This window comes from Oncorhynchus nerka, linkage group LG11 (genome assembly GCF_034236695.1).
Source record: "Oncorhynchus nerka isolate Pitt River linkage group LG11, Oner_Uvic_2.0, whole genome shotgun sequence".
Lineage (NCBI taxonomy): Eukaryota > Metazoa > Chordata > Actinopteri > Salmoniformes > Salmonidae > Oncorhynchus > Oncorhynchus nerka.
Genome location: NC_088406.1, coordinates 2,161,150 through 2,187,612, shown reverse-complemented (window position 1 = coordinate 2,187,612; position 26,463 = coordinate 2,161,150). Strand labels below are relative to the sequence as shown.

The following is a 26,463-nucleotide window of genomic DNA, read 5'->3' as shown; positions in this document are numbered from 1 at the left end:
CTGGAGTACTGCTGGTTTCCTGTTAAACTCTTACCCTACCAGGTTCAGAGTACTGCTGGTTTCCTGCTAAACTCTTACTGTTCCAGGTTCAGAGTACTGATGGTTTTCTGTTAAACTCTTACCCTACCAGGTTCAGAGTACTGCTGGTTTCCTGATAAACTCTTACCCTACCAGGTCTGGAGTACTGATCGTTTCCTGTTAAACTCTTACCCTACCAGGTTCAGAGTACTGATGGTTTCCTGTTAAACTCTTACCCTACCAGGTTCAGAGTACTGCTGGTTTCCTGTTAAACTATTACCCTACCAGGTCTGGAGTACTGCTGGTTTCCTGTTAAACTCTTACCCTACCAGGTCTGGAGCACTGCTGGTTTCCTGTTAAACACTCACCCTACCAGGTTCAGAGTACTGCTGGTTTCCTGTTAAATTCTTACCCTACCAGGTTCAGAGTACTGCTGGTTTCCTGTTAAACTCTTACCCTACCAGGTCTGGAGTACTGCTGGTTTCCTGTTAAACTCTTACCCTCCCAGGTCTGGAGTACTGCTGGTTTCCTGTTAAACTTTTACCCTACCAGGTCTGGAGTACTGCTGGTTTCCTGTTAAACTCTTACCCTACCAGGTCTGGAGTACTGCTGGTTTCCTGTTAAACACTCACCCTACCAGGTTCAGAGTACTGCTGGTTTCCTGTTCAATTCTTACCCTACCAGGTTCAGAGTACTGCTGGTTTCCTGTTAAACTCTTACCCTACCAGGACTGGAGTACTGCTGGCTTCCTGTTAAACTCCTACCCTACCAGGTCTGGAGTACTGCTGGTTTCCTGTTAAACTCTTACCCTCCCAGGTCTGGAGTACTGCTGGTTTCCTGTTAAACACTCACCCTACCAGGTCTGGAGTACTGCTGGTTTCCTGTTAAACTCTTACCCTCCCAGGTCTGGAGTACTGCTGGTTTCCTGTTAAACTCTTACCCTACCAGGTTCAGAGTACTGCTGGTTTCCTGTTAAACTCTTACCCTACCAGGACTGGAGTACTGCTGGCTTCCTGTTAAACTCTTACCCTACCAGGTCTGGAGTACTGCTGGTTTCCTGTTAAACTCTTACCCTCCCAGGTCTGGAGTACTGCTGGTGTCCTGTTAAACTCTTACCCTACCAGGTCTGGAGTACTGCTGGTTTCCTGTTAAACTCTTACCCTCCCAGGTCTGGCGTACTGCTGGTTTCCTGTTAAACTCTTACCCTCCCAGGTCTTGAGTACTGCTGGTGTCCTGTTAAACTCTTACCCTACCAGGTCTGGAGTACTGCTGGTTTCCTGTTAAACTCTTACCCTCCCAGGTCTGGCGTACTGCTGGTTTCCTGTTAAACTCTTACCCTACCAGGTTCAGAGTACTGCTGGTTTCCTGTTAAACTCCTACCCTACCAGGACTGGAGTACTGCTGGCTTCCTGTTAAACTCTTACCCTACCAGGTCACTGCTGGTTTCCTGTTAAACTCTTACCCTCAGGTCTGGAGTACTGCTGGTTTCCTGTTAAACTCTTACCCTACCAGGTTAGTACTGCTGGTTTCTTACCTTACCCTCCCAGAGTACTGCTGGTGTCCTGTTAAACTCTGACCCTACCAGGTTCAGAGTACTGCTGGTTTCCTGTTAAACTCTTACCCTACCAGGACTGGAGTACTGCTGGCTTCCTGTTAAACTCTTACCCTACCAGGTTCAGAGTACTGCTGGTTTCCTGTTAAACTCTTACCCTCCCAGGTCTTGAGTACTGCTGGTTTCCTGTTAAACTCTGACCCTACCCAGAGTACTGCTGGTTTCCTGTTAAACTCTTACCCTACCAGGACTGGAGTACTGCTGGCTTCCTGTTAAACTCTTACCCTACCAGGTCTGGAGTACTGCTGGTTTCCTGTTAAACTCTTACCCTCCCAGGTCTGGAGTACTGCTGGTTTCCTGTTAAACTCTTACCCTCCCAGGTCTTGGTACTGCTGGTGTCCTGTTAAACTCTTACCCTACCAGGTCTGGAGTACTGCTGGTTTCCTGTTAAACTCTTACCCTCCCAGGTCTGGCACTGCTGGGTTAAACTCTTACCCTACCAGGTTCAGAGTACTGCTGGTTTCCTGTTAAACTCCTACCCTACCAGGACTGGAGTACTGCTGGTTTCCTGTTAAACTCTTACCCTACCAGGTCTGGAGTACTGCTGGTTTCCTGTTAAACTCTTACCCTCCCAGGTCTGGAGTACTGCTGGTTTCCTGTTAAACTCTTACCCTACCAGGTTCAGAGTACTGCTGGTTTCCTGTTAAACTCTTACCCTACCAGGACTGGAGTACTGCTGGCTTCCTGTTAAACTCTTACCCTACCAGGTCTGGAGTACTGCTGGTTTCCTGTTAAACTCTTACCCTCCCAGGTCTGGAGTACTGCTGGTTTCCTGTTAAACTCTTAACCAGGTCTGGAGTACTGCTGGTTTCCTGTTAAACACTCACCCTACCAGGTTCAGAGTACTGCTGGTTTCCTGTTAAACTCTTACCCTACCAGGTTCAGAGTACTGCTGGTTTCCTGTTAAACTCTTACCCTACCAGGACTGGAGTACTGCTGGCTTCCTGTTAAACTCTTACCCTACCAGGTCTGGAGTACTGCTGGTTTCCTGTTAAACTCTTACCCTCCCAGGTCTGGAGTACTGCTGGTTTCCTGTTAAACTCTTACCCTCCCAGGTCTGGAGTACTGCTGGTTTCCTGTTAAACTCTTACCCTACCAGGTCTGAGTACTGCTGGTTTCCTGTTAAACTCTTACCTCCCAGGTCTGGAGTACTGCTGGTTTCCTGTTAAACTCTTACCCTACCAGGTTCAGAGTACTGCTGGTTTCCTGTTAAACTCTTACCCTACCAGGACTGGAGTACTGCTGGCTTCCTGTTAAACTCTTACCCTACCAGGTCTGGAGTACTGCTGGTTTCCTGTTAAACTCTTACCCTCCCAGGTCTGTAGTACTGCTGGTTTCCTGTTAAACTCTTACCCTCCCAGTTCTGGAGTACTGCTGGTTTCCTGTTAAACTCTTACCCTACCAGGTCTGGAGTACTGCTGGTTTCCTGTTAAACTCTTACCCTACCAGGTTCAGAGTACTGCTGGTTTCCTGTTAAACTCTTATCCTACCAGGTCTGGAGTATTGCTGGTTTCCTGTTAAACTCTTACCCTCCCAGATCTGGAGTACTGCTGGTTTTCTGTTAAACTCTTACCCTACCAGGTTAGAGTACTGGTTTCCTGTTAAACTCCCTACCAGGTCTGGAGTACTGCTGGCTTCCTGTTAAACTCTTACCCTACCAGGTCTGGAGTACTGCTGGTTTCCTGTTAAACTCTTACCCTCCCAGGTCTGGAGTACTGCTGGTTTCCTGTTAAACTCTTACCCTCCCAGGTCTGGAGTACTGCTGGTTTCCTGTTAAACTCTTACCCTCCCAGGTCTGGAGTACTGCTGGTTTCCTGTTAAACTCTTACCCTACCAGGTTCAGAGTACTGTTGGTTTCCTGTTAAACTCTTATCCTACCAGGTCTGGAGTACTGCTGCTGGTTTCCTGTTAAACTCTTACCCTACCAGGTCTGGAGTACTGCTGGTTTCCTGTTAAACTCTTACCCTCCCAGGTCTGGAGTACTGCTGGTTTCCTGTTAAACTCTTACCCTCCCAGTTCTGGAGTACTGCTGGTTTCCTGTTAAACTCTTACCCTACCAGGTCTGGAGTACTGCTGGTTTCCTGTTAAACTCTTACCCTACCAGGTTCAGAGTACTGATGGTTTCCTGTTAAACTCTTATCCTACCAGGTCTGGAGTATTGCTGGTTTCCTGTTAAACTCTTACCCTCCCAGATCTGGAGTACTGATGGTTTTCTGTTAAACTCTTACCCTACCAGGTTCAGAGTACTGATGGTTTCCTGTTAAACTCTTACCCTCCCAGTTCTGGAGTACTGCTGGTTTCCTGTTAAACTCTTACCCTACCAGGTCTGGAGTACTGCTGGTTTCCTCTTAACCTCTTACCCTACCAGGTTCAGAGTACTGCTGGTTCCCTTCTAAACTCTAACCCTACCAGGTCTGGAGTACTGCTGGTTTCCTGTTAAATTCTTACCCTACCAGGTCTGGAGTAATGATGGTTTCCTGTTAAACTCTTACACTACCAGGTATGGAGTACTGCTGGTTTCCTGTTAAACTCTTACCCTACCAGGTTCAGAGTACTGCTGGTTTCCTGTTAAACTCTTACCCTACCAGGTCTGGAGTACTGCTGGTTTCCTGTTAAACTCTTACTCTACCAGGTTCAGAGTACTGCTGGTTTCCTGTTAAACTCTTACCCTACCAGGTCTGGAGAACTGCTGGTTTCCTGTTAAACTCTTACCCTACCAGGTTCAGAGTACTGCTGGTTTCCTGCTAAACTCTTACTGTTCCAGGTTCAGAGTACTGATGGTTTTCTGTTAAACTCTTACCCTACCAGGTTCAGAGTACTGCTGGTTTCCTGATAATCTCTTACCCTACCAGGTCTGGAGTACTGATCGTTTCCTGTTAAACTCTTACCCTACCAGGTTCAGAGTACTGATGGTTTCCTGTTAAACTCTTACCCTACCAGATTCAGAGTACTGCTGGTTTCCTGTTAAACTATTACCCTACCAGGTCTGGAGTACTGCTGGTTTCCTGTTAAACTCTTACCCTACCAGGTCTGGAGCACTGCTGGTTTCCTGTTAAACACTCACCCTACCAGGTTCAGAGTACTGCTGGTTTCCTGTTAAATTCTTACCCTACCAGGTTCAGAGTACTGCTGGTTTCCTGTTAAACTCTTACCCTACCAGGTCTGGAGTACTGCTGGTTTCCTGTTAAACTCTTACCCTCCCAGGTCTGGAGAACTGCTGGTTTCCTGTTAAACTCTTACCCTCCCAGGTCTGGAGTACTGCTGGTTTCCTGTTAAACACTCACCCTACCAGGTCTGGAGTACTGCTGGTTTCCTGTTAAACTCTTACCCTACCAGGTCTGGAGTACTGCTGGTTTCCTGTTAAACACTCACCCTACCAGGTTCAGAGTACTGCTGGTTTCCTGTTCAATTCCTACCCTACCAGGTTCAGGGTACTGCTGGTTTCCTGTTAAACTCTTACCCTACCAGGTCTGGAGTACTGATGGTTTCCTGTTAAACTCCTACCCTACCAGGTATGGAGTACTGATGGTTTCCTGTTAAACTCTTACCCTACCAGGTTCAGAGTACTGCTGGTTTCCTGTTAAACTCTTACCCTACCAGGACTGGAGTACTGCTGGCTTCCTGTTAAACTCTTACCCTACCAGGTCTGGAGTACTGCTGGTTTCCTGTTAAACTCTTACCCTCCCAGGTCTGGAGTACTGCTGGTTTCCTGTTAAACTCTTACCCTACCAGGTTCAGAGTACTGCTGGTTTCCTGTTAAACTCTTACCCTACCAGGACTGGAGTACTGCTGGCTTCCTGTTAAACTCTTACCCTACCAGGTCTCGAGTACTGCTGGTTTCCTGTTAAACTCTTACCCTCCCAGGTCTGGAGTACTGCTGGTTTCCTGTTAAACTCTTACCCTACCAGGTTCAGAGTACTGCTGGTTTCCTGCTAAACTCTTACTGTTCCAGGTTCAGAGTACTGATGGTTTTCTGTTAAACTCTTACCCTACCAGGTTCAGAGTACTGCTGGTTTCCTGATAAACTCTTACCCTACCAGGTCTGGAGTACTGATCGTTTCCTGTTAAACTCTTACCCTACCAGGTTCAGAGTACTGATGGTTTCCTGTTAAACTCTTACCCTACCAGGTTCAGAGTACTGCTGGTTTCCTGTTAAACTATTACCCTACCAGGTCTGGAGTACTGCTGGTTTCCTGTTAAACTCTTACCCTACCAGGTCTGGAGCACTGCTGGTTTCCTGTTTCCTACCAGGTTAAACTGCTGGTTTCCTGTTCAATTTACCCTACCAGGTTCAGAGTACTGCTGGTTTCCCTACCCCCAGGTCTGGAGAACTGCTGGTTTCCTGTTAAACTCTTACCCTCCCAGGTCTGGAGAACTGCTGGTTTCCTGTTAAACTCTTACCCTCCCAGGTCTGGAGTACTGCTGGTTTCCTGTTAAACACTCACCCTACCAGGTCTGGAGTACTGCTGGTTTCCTGTTAAACTCTTACCCTCCCAGGTCTGGAGTACTGCTGGTTTCCTGTTAAACTCTTACCCTACCAGGTTCAGAGTACTGCTGGTTTCCTGTTAAACTCTTACGCTACCAGGACTGGAGTACTGCTGGCTTCCTGTTAAACTCTTACCCTACCAGGTCTGGAGTACTGCTGGTTTCCTGTTAAACTCTTACCCTCCCAGGTCTGGAGTACTGCTGGTTTCCTGTTAAACTCTTACCCTCCCAGGTCTTGAGTACTGCTGGTGTCCTGTTAAACTCTTACCCTACCAGGTCTGGAGTACTGCTGGTTTCCTGTTAAACTCTTACCCTCCCAGGTCTGGCGTACTGCTGGTTTCCTGTTAAACTCTTACCCTACCAGGTTCAGAGTACTGCTGGTTTCCTGTTAAACTCCTACCCTACCAGGACTGGAGTACTGCTGGCTTCCTGTTAAACTCTTACCCTACCAGGTCTGGAGTACTGCTGGTTTCCTGTTAAACTCTTACCCTCCCAGGTCTGGAGTACTGCTGGTTTCCTGTTAAACTCTTACCCTACCAGGTTCAGAGTACTGCTGGTTTCCTGTTAAACTCTTACCCTCCCAGGTCTTGAGTACTGCTGGTGTCCTGTTAAACTCTGACCCTACCAGGTTCAGAGTACTGCTGGTTTCCTGTTAAACTCTTACCCTACCAGGACTGGAGTACTGCTGGCTTCCTGTAAAACTCTTACCCTACCAGGTTCAGAGTACTGCTGGTTTCCTGTTAAACTCTTACCCTCCCAGGTCTTGAGTACTGCTGGTGTCCTGTTAAACTCTGACCCTACCAGGTTCAGAGTACTGCTGGTTTCCTGTTAAACTCTTACCCTACCAGGACTGGAGTACTGCTGGCTTCCTGTTAAACTCTTACCCTACCAGGTCTGGAGTACTGCTGGTTTCCTGTTAAACTCTTACCCTCCCAGGTCTGGAGTACTGCTGGTTTCCTGTTAAACTCTTACCCTCCCAGGTCTTGAGTACTGCTGGTGTCCTGTTAAACTCTTACCCTACCAGGTCTGGAGTACTGCTGGTTTCCTGTTAAACTCTTACCCTCCCAGGTCTGGGGTACTGCTGGTTTCCTGTTAAACTCTTACCCTATCAGGTTCAGAGTACTGCTGGTTTCCTGTTAAACTCCTACCCTACCAGGACTGGAGTACTGCTGGCTTCCTGTTAAACTCTTACCCTACCAGGTCTGGAGTACTGCTGGTTTCCTGTTAAACTCTTACCCTACCAGGTCTGGAGCACTGCTGGTTTCCTGTTAAACACTCACCCTACCAGGTTCAGAGTACTGCTGGTTTCCTGTTCAATTCTTACCCTACCAGGTTCAGAGTACTGCTGGTTTCCTGTTAAACTCTTACCCTACCAGGACTGGAGTACTGCTGGCTTCCTGTTAAACTCTTACCCTACCAGGTCTGGAGTACTGCTGGTTTCCTGTTAAACTCTTACCCTCCCAGGTCTGGAGTACTGCTGGTTTCCTGTTAAACTCTTACCCTACCAGGTCTGGAGTACTGCTGGTTTCCTGTTAAACACTCACCCTACCAGGTTCAGAGTACTGCTGGTTTCCTGTTAAACTCTTACCCTACCAGGTTCAGAGTACTGCTGGTTTCCTGTTAAACTCTTACCCTACCAGGACTGGAGTACTGCTGGCTTCCTGTTAAACTCTTACCCTACCAGGTCTGGAGTACTGCTGGTTTCCTGTTAAACTCTTACCCTCCCAGGTCTGGAGTACTGCTGGTTTCCTGTTAAACTCTTACCCTCCCAGGTCTGGAGTACTGCTGGTTTCCTGTTAAACACTCACCCTACCAGGTCTGGAGTACTGCTGGTTTCCTGTTAAACTCTTACCTCCCAGGTCTGGAGTACTGCTGGTTTCCTGTTAAACTCTTACCCTACCAGGTTCAGAGTACTGCTGGTTTCCTGTTAAACTCTTACCCTACCAGGACTGGAGTACTGCTGGCTTCCTGTTAAACTCTTACCCTACCAGGTCTGGAGTACTGCTGGTTTCCTGTTAAACTCTTACCCTCCCAGGTCTGTAGTACTGCTGGTTTCCTGTTAAACTCTTACCCTCCCAGTTCTGGAGTACTGCTGGTTTCCTGTTAAACTCTTACCCTACCAGGTCTGGAGTACTGCTGGTTTCCTGTTAAACTCTTACCCTACCAGGTTCAGAGTACTGATGGTTTCCTGTTAAACTCTTATCCTACCAGGTCTGGAGTATTGCTGGTTTCCTGTTAAACTCTTACCCTCCCAGATCTGGAGTACTGATGGTTTTCTGTTAAACTCTTACCCTACCAGGTTCTGAGTACTGATGGTTTCCTGCTAACTCTTATCCTACCAGGTCTGGAGTACTGCTGGCTTCCTGTTAAACTCCTACCCTACCAGGTCTGGAGTACTGCTGGTTTCCTGTTAAACTCTTACCCTCCCAGGTCTGGAGTACTGCTGGCTTCCTGTTAAACTCTTGCCCTACCAGGTCTGGAGTACTGCTGGTTTCCTGTTAAACTCTTACCCTCCCAGGTCTGGAGTACTGCTGGTTTCCTGTTAAACTCTTACCCTACCAGGTTCAGAGTACTGCTGGTTTCCTGTTAAACTCTTACCCTACCAGGACTGGAGTACTGCTGGCTTCCTGTTAAACTCTTACCCTACCAGGTCTGGAGTACTGCTGGTTTCCTGTTAAACTCTTACCCTCCCAGGTTCAGAGTACTGCTGGTTTCCTGTTAAACTCTTACCCTCCCAGTTCTGGAGTACTGCTGGTTTCCTGTTAAACTCTTACCCTACCAGGTCTGGAGTACTGGTGGTTTCCTGTTAAACTCTTACCCTACCAGGTTCAGAGTACTGATGGTTTCCTGTTAAACTCTTATCCTACCAGGTCTGGAGTATTGCTGGTTTCCTGTTAAACTCTTACCCTCCCAGATCTGGAGTACTGATGGTTTTCTGTTAAACTCTTACCCTACCAGGTTCAGAGTACTGATGGTTTCCTGCTAACTCTTATCCTACCAGGTCTGGAGTACTGCTGGCTTCCTGTTAAACTCCTACCCTACCAGGTCTGGAGTACTGCTGGTTTCCTGTTAAACTCTTACCCTCCCAGGTCTGGAGTACTGCTGGTTTCCTGTTAAACTCTTACCCTACCAGGTTCAGAGTACTGATGGTTTCCTGCTAACTCTTACCCTACCAGGTTCAGAGTACTGATGGTTTCCTGCTAACTCTTATCCTACCAGGTCTGGAGTACTGCTGGATTCCTGTTAAACTCTTACCCTCCCAGATCTGGAGTACTGATGGTTTTCTGTTAAACTCTTACCGTACCAGGTTCAGAGTACTGCTGGTTTCCTGCTAACTCTTATCCTACCAGGTCTGGAGTACTGCTGGATTCCTGTTAAACTCTTACCCTCCCAGATCTGGAGTACTGATGGTTTTCTGTTAAACTCTTACCCTACCAGGTTCAGAGTACTGCTGGTTTCCTGCTAACTCTTATCCTACCAGGTCTGGAGTACTGCTGGTTTTCTCTTTTACCTGATCATTAATTGCACTCACCTTTTGTCCGAGGTCTGAATCAGTCCATGATTAGAGGGGATTAATAAAACAGGAACCAGGGACTCTGTGGAATTTATACCCTATATTGGCTGTTCCCTGCCATCAGTCTATACTAACCTGCCTGCCATCAGTCTATACTAACCTGCCTGTCATCAGTCTATACTAACCTGCCTGTCATCAGTCTATACTAACCTGCCTGCCATCAGTCTACACTAACCTGCCTGTCATCAGTCTATACTAACCTGCCTGTCATCAGTCTATACTAACCTGCCTGTTCCCTGTCATCAGTCTATACTAACCTGCCTGTCATCAGTCTATACTTACCTGCCTGTAGCCTGTCATCAGTCTATAATAACCTGCCTGCCATCAGTCTATAATAACCTGCCTGCCATCAGTCTATACTAACCTGCCTGCCATCAGTCTATACTAACCTGCCTGCCATCAGTCTATACTAACCTGCATGTTCCCTGTAATCAGTCTATACTAACCTGCCTGCCATCAGTCTATACTAACCTGCCTGTCATCAGTCTATACTAACCTGCCTGCCATCAGTCTATACTAACCTCCCTGTCATCAGTCTATACTAACCTGCCTGTAGCCTGTCATCAGTCTATACTAACCTGCCTGCCATCAGTCTATACTAACCTGCCTGCCATCAGTCTATACTAACCTGCCTGTTCCCTGTCATCAGTCTATACTAACCTGCCTGTCATCAGTCTATACTAACCTGCCTGCCATCAGTCTATACTAACCTGCCTGCCATCAGTCTATACTAACCTGCCTGCCATCAGTCTATACTAACCTGCCTGTCATCAGTCTATACTAACCTGCCTGTCATCAGTCTATAATAACCCGCCTGTTCCCTGTCATCAGTCTATACTAACCTGCCTGTCATCAGTCTATACTAACCTGCATGCCATCAGTCTATACTAACCTGCCTGTCATCAGTCTATACTAACCTGCCTGTCATCAGTCTATACTAACCTGCCTGCCGTCAGTCTATACTAACCTGCCTGCCATCAGTCTATACTAACCTGCCTGTAGCCTGTCATCAGTCTATACTAACCTCCCTGTCATCAGTCTATACTAACCTGCCTGTCATCAGTCTATACTAACCTCCCTGTCATCAGTCTATACTAACCTGCCTGTCATCAGTCTATACTAACCTCCCTGTCATCAGTCTATACTAACCTGCCTGCCATCAGTCTATACTAACCTGCATGCCATCAGTCTATAATAACCTGCCTGTCATCAGTCTATACTAACCTGCATGCCATCAGTCTATAATAACCTGCCTGCCATCAGTCTATACTAACCTGCCTGCCATCAGTCTATACTAACCTGCATGCCATCAGTCTATAATAACCTGCCTGTCATCAGTCTATACTAACCTGCCTGCCGTCAGTCTATACTAACCTGCCTGTCATCAGTCTATACTAACCTGCCTGTCATCAGTCTATACTAACCTCCCTGTCATCAGTCTATACTAACCTGCCTGCCATCAGTCTATACTAACCTGCATGCCATCAGTCTATAATAACCGACCTGTAGCCTGTCATCAGTCTATAATAACCTGCCTGTAATCAGTCTATAATAACCGACCTGTAGCCTGTCATCAGTCTATAATAACCTGCCTGTAGCCTGTCATCAGTCTATACTAACCTGCCTGTCATCAGTCTATACTAACCTGCCTGTCATCAGTCTATACTAACCTCCCTGTCATCAGTCTATACTAACCTGCCTGTCATCAGTCTATACTAACCTGCCTGTCATCGGTCTATAATAACCTGCCTGTCATCAGTCTATAATAACCTGCCTGTCATCAGTCTATAATAACCGGCCTGTAGCCTGTCATCAGTCTATACTAACCTGCCTGTCATCAGTCTATAATAACCGGCCTGTAGCCTGTCATCAGTCTATAATAACCGGCCTGTAGCCTGTCATCAGTCTATAATAACCTGCCTGTCATCAGTCTATAATAACCGGCCTGTAGCCTGTCACCAGTCTATAATAACCGGCCTGTAGCCTGTCATCAGTCTATAATGACCTGCTTGTAGCCTGTCATCAGTCTATAATAACCGGCCTGTAGCCTGTCATCAGTCTATAATAACCTGCCTGTCATCAGTCTATAATAACCGGCCTGTAGCCTGTCACCAGTCTATAATAACCGGCCTGTAGCCTGTCATCAGTCTATAATGACCTGCCTGTAGCCTGTCATCAGTCTATACTAACCTGCCTGTAGCCTGTCATCAGTCTATAATAACCAGCCTGTCCCCTGTCATCAGTCTATAATGACCGGCCTGGAGCCTGTCATCAGTCTATAATAACCGGCCTGTCATCAGTCTATAATAACCAGCCTGTAGCCTGTCATCAGTCTATAATAACCAGCCTGTAGCCTGTCATCAGTCTATAATAACCAGCCTGTAGCCTGTCATCAGTCTATAATAACCGGCCTGTCATCAGTCTATAATAACCGGCCTGTCATCAGTCTATAATAACCAGCCTGTAGCCTGTCATCAGTCTATAATGACCTGCCTGTAGCCTTTCATCAGTCTATAATAACCGGCCTGTCACCAGTCTATAATAACCGGCCTGTAGCCTGTCATCAGTCTATAATAACCGGCCTGTCACCAGTCTATAATAACCTGCCTGTAGCCTGTCATCAGTCTATAATAACCAGCCTGTAGCCTGTCATCAGTCTATAATAACCTGCCTGTCATCAGTCTATAATAACCAGCCTGTAGCCTGTCATCAGTCTATAATAACCAGCCTGTAGCCTGTCATCAGTCTATAATAACCGGCCTGTAGCCTGCCACCAGTCTATAATAACCAGCCTGTAGCCTGTCATCAGTCTATAATAACCGGCCTGTCATCAGTCTATAATAACCTGCCTGTAGCCTGTCATCAGTCTATAATAACCAGCCTGTAGCCTGTCATCAGTCTATAATAACCGGCCTGTAGCCTGTCATCAGTCTATACTAACCTGCCTGTAGCCTGTCATCAGTCTATAATAACCAGCCTGTAGCCTGTCATCAATCTATAATGACCTGCCTGTAGCCTGTCATCAGTCTATAATAACCTGCCTGTCATCAGTCTATAATAACCGGCCTGTAGCCTGTCACCAGTCTATAATAACCGGCCTGTAGCCTGTCATCAGTCTATAATGACCTGCCTGTAGCCTGTCATCAGTCTATACTAACCTGCCTGTAGCCTGTCATCAGTCTATAATAACCAGCCTGTCCCCTGTCATCAGTCTATAATAACCGGCCTGTAGCCTGTCATCAGTCTATAATGACCGGCCTGTAGCCTGTCATCAGTCTATAATAACCGGCCTGTCATCAGTCTATAATAACCAGCCTGTAGCCTGTCATCAGTATATAATAACCAGCCTGTAGCCTGTCATCAGTCTATAATAACCAGCCTGTAGCCTGTCATCAGTCTATAATAACCTGCCTGTCATCAGTCTATAATAACCGGCCTGTCATCAGTCTATAATAACCGGCCTGTCATCAGTCTATAATAACCAGCCTGTAGCCTGTCATCAGTCTATAATGACCTGCCTGTAGCCTTTCATCAGTCTATAATAACCGGCCTGTCACCAGTCTATAATAACCGGCCTGTCATCAGTCTATAATAACCGGCCTGTCACCAGTCTATAATAACCTGCCTGTAGCCTGTCATCAGTCTATAATAACCAGCCTGTAGCCTGTCATCAGTCTATAATAACCTGCCTGTAGCCTGTCATCAGTCTATAATAACCAGCCTGTAGCCTGTCATCAGTCTATAATAACCAGCCTGTAGCCTGTCATCAGTCTATACTAACCTGCCTGTAGCCTGTCATCAGTCTATAATAACCAGCCTGTCCCCTGTCATCAGTCTATAATGACCGGCCTGGAGCCTGTCATCAGTCTATAATAACCGGCCTGTCATCAGTCTATAATAACCAGCCTGTAGCCTGTCATCAGTCTATAATAACCGGCCTGTCATCAGTCTATAATAACCAGCCTGTAGCCTGTCATCAGTCTATAATAACCAGCCTGTAGCCTGTCATCAGTCTATAATAACCAGCCTGTAGCCTGTCATCAGTCTATACTAACCTGCCTGTAGCCTGTCATCAGTCTATAATAACCAGCCTGTCCCCTGTCATCAGTCTATAATGACCGGTCTGGAGCCTGTCATCAGTCTATAATAACCGGCCTGTCATCAGTCTATAATAACCAGCCTGTAGCCTGTCATCAGTCTATAATAACCAGCCTGTAGCCTGTCATCAGTCTATAATAACCGGCCTGTAGCCTGTCATCAGTCTATAATAACCGGCCTGTCATCAGTCTATAATAACCAGCCTGTAGCCTGTCATCAGTCTATAATAACCAGCCTGTCCCCTGTCATCAGTCTATAATAACCAGCCTGTAGCCTGTCATCAGTCTATAATAACCGGCCTGTCATCAGTCTATAATAACCGGCCTGTCATCAGTCTATAATAACCAGCCTGTAGCCTGTCATCAGTCTATAATGACCTGCCTGTAGCCTTTCATCAGTCTATAATAACCGGCCTGTCACCAGTCTATAATAACCGGCCTGTAGCCTGTCATCAGTCTATAATAACCGGCCTGTCACCAGTCTATAATAACCAGCCTGTAGCCTGTCATCAGTCTATAATAACCAGCCTGTAGCCTGTCATCAGTCTATAATAACCAGCCTGTAGCCTGTCATCAGTCTATAATAACCAGCCTGTCACCAGTCTATAATAACCGGCCTGTCCCCTGTCATCAGTCTATAATAACCGGCCTGTAGCCTGTCATCAGTCTATAATAACCGGCCTGTAGCCTGTCATCAGTCTATAATAACCGGCCTGTAGCCTGTCATCAGTCTATAATAACCGGCCTGTCATCATTCTATAATAACCGGCCTGTAGCCTGTCACCAGTCTATAATAACCGGCCTGTAGCCTGTCATCAGTCTATAATAACCGGCCTGTAGCCTGTCACCAGTCTATAATAACCAGCCTGTAGCCTGTCATCAGTCTATAATAACCGGCCTGTAGCCTGTCATCAGTCTATAATAACCGGCCTGTAGCCTGTCATCAGTCTATAATAACCGGCCTGTCATCATTCTATAATAACCGGCCTGTAGCCTGTCACCAGTCTATAATAACCGGCCTGTAGCCTGTCACCAGTCTATAATAACCGGCCTGTAGCCTGCCACCAGTCTATAATAACCTACCTGTTTCCCGTCAGCAGTTTGATGTGTCTTGTCTACATCCCATTATGTGAAGGGAAGGAGGTTCCCACACTGTTGTTCTAAAATAGCCCTGTAGCAGAGGAGGATCACAGAGGTCAAAGACAATCACAGAGGGGCCAAAATACTGTAATCACTCTAACATATGTGACACCAGGAAATAGTTAGTTACTTGTCTACTTGGATGGGTTCTTGGCAAAGATTTGACTTTAAATTAGACAAAGCATTGAACTTAAAGCCATGTCTCTTTTACATTATATGGCAGACAAGCACAGACATTTGATGTGGGGCTAGAATTTTTTAAATTTTTATTTATTTATTTAACTAGGCAAGTCAGTTAAGAACAAATTCTTATTTTCAATGACGGCCTAGGAACAGTGGGTTAACTGCCTGTTCAGGGGCAGAACGACAGATTTGTACCTTGTCAGCTCATAGATTCGATCTTGCAACCTTTCGGTTGCTAGTCCAACGCTCTAACCACTAGGCTACCCTTCCGCCCCAATAGAATAGAATGTGGAATGATACCAAATGTATGCTACACATACTGGAAGAAATAAGCTATGTCTGTCTGTGTCGATGGGATCTGGGAAAGGGGACACGTTTAATTGAATGCAAAGCATTGATGTGATAGTCAAGTCTCTCTAATATATGATTGCCTAGTTACGCCCACCACACCTCAGGTAGCTGTACTGTAGGCCAGTACTTCACAACCTGGGAGTATACCTACCCCTGGGGAGACTTGGCCTATCCACAGGGCTACTTACTGTATACTGCTTACTGAAGAAATGCACATGAGAAGACACGTTAGTCTGTTCTTATATGCTGGCACCACATTAGTCTGTTCTTATATACTGGCACTATATTAATCTGTCCTTATATACTGGCACCACATTAGTCTGTTCGTATATACTGGCACCACATTAATCTGTTCTTATATACTGGCACCACATTAGTCTGTCCTTATATACTGGCACCACATTAATCTGTCCTTATATACTGGCACCACATTAATCTGATTTTATATACTGACACCACATTAGTCTGATTTTATATACTGGCACCACATTAATCTGATTTTATATACTGGCACCACATTAGTCTGTCCTTATATACTGGCACTATATTAATCTGTCCTTATATACTGACACCACATTAGTCTGTTCTTATATACTGGCACCACATTAGTCTGTTCGTATTAGAGGAAAAATGAAAGTCAATATCTTCCTCCCACATGGTAGCCTCTTCCATACATAATGCATTACTTTGGCCAAGATCCCTATGGGAGAGGGAGAGCTCTATGGGGCCTGGTCCAAAGTAGTGCACTATACATAGGGTGCCATTTGTGAGGCAGTATATGTCTTTCTGACATGTGGTTGTTTTCTCTCTCTTCTTCCAGGAATGGTCTGGGCTGAGTGTAAGGAGATTTGGTCCCAGGGAGCTCGGGAATATCTTTCGGAGACATGGAATCTTCTAGACTTTGGAATGCTGAGCCTTTTCGTGACATCCTTCATCACTAGATTTATGGCGTTCTGGCATGCGTATTCAGCACAGAGCTACGTCAACAAGCACTATACCGACCTGTCCAACATTACCCTGGTCCCGGAGATAGAGTACTACAGACTGGGTGAGTGCAGACAGAACCCTGTCCAACATTACCCTGGCCCCAGAGATAGAGTACTACAGACTGGGTGAGTGCAGACAGAACCCTGTCCAACATTACCCTGGCCCCAGAGACAGAGTTCTCCAGCTGGCCCCAAAGACAGATTTCTCCAGCTGGCCCCAGAGACAGATTTCTCCAGCTGGCCCCAGAGACAGAGTTCTCCAGCTGGCCCCAGAGACAGAGTTCTCCAGCTGGCCCCAGAGACAGAGTTCTCCAGCTGGCCCCAGAGACAGAGTTCTCCAGCTGGCCCCAGAGACAGAGTTCTCCAGCTGGCCCCAGAGACAGAGTTCTCCAGCTGGCCCCAAAGACAGAGTTCTCCAGCTGGCCCCAGAGACAGATTTCTCCAGCTGGCCCCAGAGACAGAGTTCTCCAGCTGGCCCCAGAGACAGAGTTCTCCAGCTGGTCCCAGAGACAGAGTTCTCCAGCTGGCCCCAGAGACAGAGTTCTCCAGCTGGCCCCAAAGACAGAGTTCTCCAGCTGGCCCCAGAGACAGAGTACTACAGTCTGGGTCTGCTAGGGGGGCTGGTCAAGGTTGCTTTATATTAGTAATATTTCATAGCCTGTTCCCTGATCCGTTTGTTGCCAGCTAGCCTGATCCCTGATCCGTTTGTTGCCAGCTAGCCTGATCCCTGATCTGTTTGTTGCCAGCTAGCCTAGTCCCTGATCCATTTGTTGCCAGCTAGCCTAGTCCCTGATCCGTTTGTTGCCAGCTAGCCTGGTCCCTGATCCGTTTGTTGCCAGCTAGCCTGATCCCTGATCCGTTTGTTGCCAGCTAGCCTGGTCCCTGATCCGTTTGTTGCCAGCTAGCCTGGTCCCTGATCCGTTTGTTGCCAGCTAGCCTGGTCCCTGATCCGTTTGTTGCCAGCTAGCCTGATCCCTGATCCGTTTGTTGCCAGGTCCTGGTCCCTGATCCGTTTGTTGCCAGCTAGCCTGGTCCCTGATCCGTTTGTTGCCAGCTAGCCTGGTCCCTGATCCGTTTGTTGCCAGCTAGCCTGGTCCCTGATCAAATTGTGCTCTTGCCAACTCCATTGCTCATTGTCAAGCCAAACGGAAAGAAACCGGCACCCAAGCTAAACATATCACAGTGCATGTTATTCATGACAGTAGAATAAATTCAAAAGGCACCTTTGCCCAGACAAAAGCTGCAGAACATATCAGGTGCCAGAGTTATCGGTCACTTCATGACCAATGAAAAGGAAAATGCTGCACACTACTGCTCATGCTCCATTTGCCGAGACCCCATCCTAGTAGACATAGTGTATACAGTTGAAGTTGGGAAATTTACATACACCTTAGCCAAATAAATTTAAACTCAGTTTTTCACAATTCCTGACATTTAATCCTGGTAACAATTAGGTCAGTTAGGATCACCACTTTTTTTTAACAATGTGAAATGTCAGAATAATAGTAGAGAGAATGATTTATTTAAGCTTTTATTTCTTTCATCACATTTTGCCACAACTTTGAAAGTGTGCTTGCAGTCATTGTCCATTTGGAAGAACCATTTGCGACCAAGCTTTAACTTCCTGACTGATGTCTTGAGATGTTGCTTCAGTTTATCCGCATAATTTTCCTCCCTCATGCTGCCATCTATTTTGTGAAGTGCACCAGTCCCTCCTGCAGCAAAGCACCCCCACACCATGATGTTGCCACCCTTGTGCTTCATGGTTGGTGTTCTTCGGCTTGCAAGCCTCCCCCTTTTTCCTCCAAACGATGGTCATTATGGCCAAACAGTTCTATTTTTGTTTCATCAGACCAGAGTACATTTCTCCAAAAAATACGATCTTTGTCCCGGTGTGCATTTGCAAACCGTAGTCTGGCTTTTTTATGGCGGTTTTGGAGCAGTGGCTTCTTCCTTGCTGAGTGGCCTTTCAGGTTAGGTTGATATAGGACTCATTTTGGGGTGGATATATATACTTTTGTACCGGTTTCCTCCAGCATCTCCACAAGGTCCTTTGCTGTTGTTCTGGGATTGATTTACACTTTTCGCACCAAAGTACATTCATCTCTAGGAGACAGAACACATCTCCTTCCTGAGCGGTATGACGGCTGCGTGGTCCCATGGTGTTTATACTTGTGTACTATTGTTTGTACAGATGAACGTGGTATTTTCAAGATTTTGGAAATTGCTCCCAAGGATCAACCAGACTTGTGGAGGTCTACAATTTTTTACTGAGGTCTTGGCTGATTTCTTTAGATTTTCCCATGATGTCAAGGAAAGAGGCACTGAGTTTGAAGGTAGGCCTTGAAATACATCCACAGGTACACCTCCAATTGACTCAAATGATGTCAATTAACCTATCAGAAGCTTCTAAAGCCATGACATCATTTTCTGGAATTTTCCAAGCTGTTTAAAGGCACAGTCAATTTAGTGTATGTAAACATCTAACCCACTGGAATTGAGATAAAGTAAATTATAAGTGAAATAATCTGGCTATAAACAATTGTTTGAACAATGACTTGTGTCATGCACAAAGTAGATGTCCTAACTGACTTGCCGAAACTATAGTTTGTTAACAAGAAATTTGTGGAATGGTTAAATAACGAGTTTTAATGACTCTAACCTAAGTGTATGTAAACGTCCTACTTCAACTGTATGTTAAATATCTATTTCCTGGTGTCACATATGTTAGAGTGATTACAGTACGTTGGCCCCTCTGTGATTGTCAGTGTTCTGTCTTTGACCTCTGCTACAGGGCTATTTCAGAACAACAGTGTGGGAACCTCCCTCCCTTCACTGTGATGGACACAGTGGGATCAGTCTACCTGAACATGAGATTGAGCCATACTTCTCATCTCCATGGAAAAAGTTCTGAATGATACAGCAATCTCTGTATCTCTCTTTCTTATTCTCTATCTCTCTCTCTCTAGCCCGTAATAACTGGGTTCCCTCGGACCCCCAGATCATCTCAGAGGGTCTGTATTCCATCGCTGTGGTACTGAGCTTCTCTCGCATCGCCTACATCCTCCCAGCCAATGAGAGTTTCGGGCCCCTGCAGATATCTCTGGGACGCACGGTGAAAGATATCTTCAAGTTCATGGTGATCTTCATCATGGTTTTTGTGGCCTTCATGTTTGGAATGTTCAATCTCTACTCGTACTACCTGGGAGCCAAGCAGAACGACGCCTTCACCACGTGAGTTATGTAATTATGGAGGAAATGGGATACATACAGTGCCGTCGGAAAGTATTCAGACCCCTTGACTTTTACCACATTTTATTACGTTACAGCCTTATTCTAAAATCGATTAAATAGTTTTTTCCCCTCATCAATCTACACACAATACCTCATAATAACATCACAACACCCCATAATGACGTCACAATACCCCATGATAACATCACAATACTCTATAATGACGTCACAATACCCCATAATGACATCACAATACCCCATAATGACGAAGCAAAAATGGGTTTTTAGAACATTTAGTTAATTGATTTAAAAAAAAACATTTACATAAGTATTCAGACCCTTTACTCAGTACTTTCTTGAAGCACCTTTGTCAGCGACTACAGCCTCAAGTCTTCTTGGGTATGACACAGAGGTGGAAAAAATACCCAATTGTCAAACTTGATAAAAACATTTTTTTTTAAATACCTTTAATATGAAATGACTCCAGTAAAAGGGAAAGTCACCCAGGAAAATATTACTTGAGTAAAAGTCTAAAAGTATCAGATTTTAAATGTACTTATGTACAGTGGTGGAAAAAGTACTCAATTGTCATTCTTGAGTAAAAGTACAAAGTAAAAGTAAATACTATATACATTTCTTATATTTAGCAAACCGGGGGAACACTCCAACACTCAGACATCATTTACAGATAGCCAGGGGAACACTCCAACACTCAGACATCATTTACAGATAGCCAGGGGAACACTCCAACACTCAGACATCATTTACAGATAGCCAGGGGAACACTCCAACACTCAGACATCATTTACAGATAGCCAGGGGAACACTCCAACACTCAGATATCATTTACAGATAGCCAGGGGAACACTCCAACACTCAGACATCATTTACAGATAGCCAGGGGAACACTCCAACACTCAGACATCATTTACAGTCAGCCAGGGGAACACTCCAACACTCAGACATCATTTACAGATAGCCAGGGGAACACTCCAACACTCAGACATCATTTACAGATAGCCAGGGGAACACTCCAACACTCAGACATCATTTACAGATAGCCAGGGGAACACTCCAACACTCAGACATCATTTACAGTCAGCCAGGGGAACACTCCAACACTCAGACATCATTTACAGATAGCCAGGGGAACACTCCAACACTCAGACATCATTTACAGATAGCAAGGGGCTCACTCCAACACTCAAACATAATTTACAGTCAGCCAGGGGTACACTCCAACACTCAGACATCATTTACAGATAGCCAGGGGAACACTCCAACACTCAGACATCATTTACAGATAGCCAGGGGAACACTCCAACACTCAGACATAATTTACAGTCAGCCAGGGGTACACTCCAACACTCAGACATCATTTACAGACAGCCAGGGGAACACTCCAACACTCAGACATAATTTACAGTCAGCCAGGGGCACACTCCAACACTCAGACATCATTTACAGATAGCCAGGGGAACACTCCAACACTCAGACATCATTTACAGATAGCCAGGGGAACACTCCAACACTCAGACATCATTTACAGATAGCCAGGGGAACACTCCAACACTCAGACATCATTTACAGATAGCCAGGGGTGCACTCCAACACTCAGACATAATTTGTCAGCTCTACCCTTTAGCTCAGTGTGGATGTTGCCTGTAATCCATGGCTTCTGGTTGGGATATGTATGTACGGTCACTGTGGGGACGACATCATTGATGTACTCATTGGTGAAGTCCAATGACTGATGTGGTGTATTCTTCAATGCCAGGAATTGGATTTATGTTTCCCTGCATTTATGTCCCCGGCTACTAGCAGCGCCGCCTCTGGGTGGGTGTTTTCTTGTTTGCATATGGCAGAATACAGCTCATCCAATGCTGTCTTAGTGCCTCTGACTGTGGTGGTATGTAAACAGCTACGAAGAATACAGATGAAAACTCTCTCGGTAGATAGTGTGGTCTACAGCTTATCATGAGATACTCTACCTCAGGTGAGCAATAGCTTGAGACTTCCTTATATATCGTGCACCACCTGTTATTTACAAAAATACATAGTCGCCTCCCCTTGTCTTACCAGATGTCGCTGATCTATCCTGCCAGTACAGCGTATAACCAGTCAGCTGTATTTTGATATTGTCATCGTTCAGCCACGACTCCGTGAAGGATAAGATATTACAGTTTTGAATGGCCTGTTGGTAGTTTAATCTTGCAGGTAGGTAATCTATTTTATTCAACACAGATTGCACGTCTGCTAGCAGAATGGAAGGAAGTGGGGGTTTATTCGATCGCCTACGAATTCTCAGAAGGCAGCCGGCCCTCCGGCCCCTTTTTCTCCGCCTCCTCTTCAAGTAAATCACGGGGATCTGGGCCTGTTTCCGAGTAAGCAGGATATCATTCGCGTCGGGCTCATCAGACTCGTTAAAGGGAAAAAAGTATTCTGCCAGTACGTGATGAGTAATCGCAGTCCTGATGTCCAGAAGTAAGAGACGGTGGCAGGAACATCATGTACTGAAATGGGATACATATATAGCACTGAAATGGGATAAATATACGGCACTGAAATGGGATAAATATACGGCACTGAAATGGGATAAATATACGGCACTGAAATGGGATAAATATACGGCACTGAAATGGGATACATATACGGCACTGAAATGGGATAAATATACGGCACTGAAATGGGATAAATATACGGCACTGAAATGGGATACATATACAGCACTGAAATGGGATACATATACGGCACTGAAATGGGATACATATACGGCACTGAAATGGGATACATATATAGCACTGAAATGGGATACATATATAGCACTGAAATGGGATACATATATAGCACTGAAATGGGATACATATACGGCACTGAAATGGGATACATATACGGCACTGAAATGGGATACATATATAGCACTGAAATGGGATAATATATAGCACTGAAATGGGATAAATATATAGCACTGAAATGGGATAAATATACGGCACTGAAATGGGATACATATATAGCACTGAAATGGGATACATATATAGCACTGAAATGGGATAAATATACGGCACTGAAATGGGATACATATACAGCACTGAAATGGGATACATATACCGTACAGTGCCTTCAGAAAGTATTCACACTCCTGGACTTTTTCCACATTTTGTATTGTTAACAGCCTGACAAATGTATTACATTTATATTTTTGTCTAACCTACACACAGTACCCCATAATGCCAAAGTGGAATTAAAAAGGGCAGATAGATGGGTAAATAAAAAGCAGATATTACATATCCCCTTGATCGTGGTGAAGTTATTAATTACACTTTGAATGGTGTATCAATACACCCAGTCAATACAAAAATACAGGCATCCCTCTTAACTCAGTTGCCGGAGAGGAAGGAAACCGCTCAGGGATTCCACCATGAGGCCAATGGTAACTTTAGAACAGTTATAGAGTTTAATGGCTGTGAGAGGAGAACACTGAGGATGGATCAACAACATTGTAGTTACTTCACAATACTAACCTAAATGACAGAGTGAAAAGAAGGAAACCTTTGTAGAATAAAGTTATCCAAAACATGCATTCTGTTTGCAATAAGGCACTAAAGTAATTCTGCAAAAATGTGGTAAAAGAATTAACTGAATACAAAGTGTTATGTTTGGGACAAATCCAATACAACACATGCTCTCCATATTTTCAAGCATAGTGGTGGCTGCATCATGTTATAGGTATGCTTGTAATATTTAAGGACTGGGGACTTTTTCAGGATAAAAAATAAATGCAATGGAGCTAAGGACAGGCAAAACCCTAGAGGAAAACCTGGTTCAGCCTGCTTTCCACTAGACACTTGGAGATTAATTCATCTTTCAGCAGGACAATAACCAAAAACACAAGGCCAAATCTACACTGCCTACCATGTCGACAGTGAATGTTCATGAGTGGCCTAGTTACAATTTTGACTTAAACCTACTTGAAAATCTATGGCAAGACCTGAAAATGGTTGTCTAGCAATGATCAACAACCAATTTGACAGAGCTTGAATATTTTTTTGAAGAATAATGGGCAAATGTTGCACAATCCAGGAGTGGAAATCTCTGATTTACCCAGATAAACTCCCAGCTGTTAAAAATAATTCTAATTTGTTTTGATTCAGGGGATTGAATACTTATCTAATCAATATATATTGTGTATTTGTGTACAGATGGATTCCAAGTCTGGAAGTATTCTGCTTTGTTTGATACATAATCATATATTTTGTTAACAGTTCACTTATGCATCCAGCTTATATTACATTCTAATCCAGGTATAATACATTCTGATCCAGGTGTAACCCATTCTGATCCAGGTATAACCCATTCTGATCCAGGTATAACCCATTCTGATCCAGGTATAACCCATTCTGATCCAGGTATAATACATTCTGATCCAGGTATAACCCATTCTGATCCAGGTGTAACACATTCTGATCCAGGTGTAACCCATTCTGATCCAGGTATAACCCATTCTGATCCAGGTATAACCCATTCTGATCCAGGTATAACCCATTCTGATCCAGGTATAACCCATTCTGATCCAGGTATAACCCATTCTAATCCAGGTATAATACATTCTGATCCAGGTATAACCCATTCTGATCCAGGTATAACCCATTCTGATCCAGGTGTAACCCATTCTGATCCAGGTGTAACCCATTCTGATCCAGGTATAACCCATTCTGATCCAGGTGTAACCCATTCTGATCCAGGTATAACCCATTCTAATCCAGGTATAACCCATTCTGATCCAGGTATAACCCATTCTGATCCAGGTGTAACCCATTCTGATCCAGGTATAACCCATTCTGATCCAGGTATAACCCATTCTGATCCAGGTATAACCCATTCTGATCCAGGTATGACCCATTCTGATCCAGGTATAACCCATTCTGATCCAGGTATAACCCATTCTGATCCAGGTATAACCCATTCTGATCCAGGTATGACCCATTCTGATCCAGGTATAACCCATTCTGATCCAGGTATAATACATTCTGATCCAGGTATAACCCATTCTGATCCAGGTATAATACATTCTGATCCAGGTATGACCCATTCTGATCCAGGTATAACCCATTCTGATCCAGGTATAATACATTCTGATCCAGGTGTAACCCATTCTGATCCAGGTATAACCCATTCTGATCCAGGTATAACCCATTCTGATCCAGGTATAACCCATTCTGATCCAGGTATAACCCATTCTGATCCAGGTATAACCCATTCTGATCCAGGTATGACCCATTCTGATCCAGGTATAACATTCTGATCCAGGTATAATACATTCTGATCCAGGTATAACCCATTCTGATCCAGGTATAACCCATTCTGATCCAGGTATAACCCATTCTGATCCAGGTATAATACATTCTGATCCAGGTATAACCCATTCTGATCCAGGTATAACCCATTCTGATCCAGGTATAACCCATTCTGATCCAGGTATAACCCATTCTGATCCAGGTATAACCCATTCTGATCCAGGTATAACCCATTCTGATCCAGGTATAACCCATTCTGATCCAGGTATAACCCATTCTGATCCAGGTATAACCCATTCTGATCCAGGTGTAACCCATTCTGATCCAGGTATAACCCATTCTGATCCAGGTATAACCCATTCTGATCCAGGTATAACCCATTCTGATCCAGGTATAACCCATTCTGATCCAGGTATAACCCATTCTGATCCAGGTATAATACATTCTGATCCAGGTATAACCCATTCTGATCCAGGTATAACCCATTCTGATCCAGGTATAACCCATTCTGATCCAGGTATAACCCATTCTGATACAGGTATAACCCATTCTGATCCAGGTATAACCCATTCTGATCCAGGTATAACCCATTCTGATCCAGGTATAACCCATTCTGATCCAGGTATAACCCATTCTGATCCAGGTATAACCCATTCTGATCCAGGTATAACCCATTCTGATCCAGGTATAACCCATTCTGATCCAGGTATAACCCATTCTGATCCAGGTATAACCCATTCTGATCCAGGTATAACCCATTCTGATCCAGGTATAACCCATTCTGATCCAGGTATAACCCATTCTGATCCAGGTATAACCCATTCTGATCCAGGTATAACCCATTCTGATCCAGGTATAACCCATTCTGATCCAGGTATAACCCATTCTGATCCAGGTATAACCCATTCTGATCCAGGTATAACCCATTCTGATCCAGGTATAACCCATTCTGATCCAGGTATAACCCATTCTGATCCAGGTATAACCCATTCTGATCCAGGTATAATACATTCTGATCCAGGTATAATACATTCTGATCCAGGTATAATACATTCTGATCCAGGTGTAACCCATTCTGATCCAGGTATAACCCATTCTGATCCAGGTATAACCCATTCTGATCCAGGTATAACCCATTCTGATCCAGGTATAACCCATTCTGATCCAGGTATAATACATTCTGATCCAGGTATAACACATTCTAATCCAGGTATAATACATTCTGATCCAGGTATAATACATTCTGATCCAGGTGTAACCCATTCTGATCCAGGTATAACCCATTCTGATCCAGGTATAACCCATTCTGATCCAGGTATAACCCATTCTGATCCAGGTATAACCCATTCTGATCCAGGTATAACCCATTCTGATCCAGGTATAACACATTCTGATCCAGGTGTAACCCATTCTGATCCAGGTATAACCCATTCTGATCCAGGTATAACCCATTCTGATCCAGGTATAACCCATTCTGATCCAGGTATAA

The 26,463-nt window shown here is 44.9% G+C and overlaps 1 protein-coding gene across 1 annotated transcript in view; it reads left to right on the top strand.

Moving 5' to 3' along the window:
- Positions 1 to 26,463, top strand: part of trpc6b (transient receptor potential cation channel, subfamily C, member 6b) — a 99,911-nt gene that overhangs the window by 62,348 nt on the left and 11,100 nt on the right. The window contains exons 6-7 of the mRNA XM_065024149.1: positions 16,281 to 16,508; positions 19,416 to 19,680. Coding sequence (XP_064880221.1) covers positions 16,281 to 16,508; positions 19,416 to 19,680 — 493 coding nt within the window. The remainder of the gene's footprint in view (positions 1 to 16,280; positions 16,509 to 19,415; positions 19,681 to 26,463) is intronic.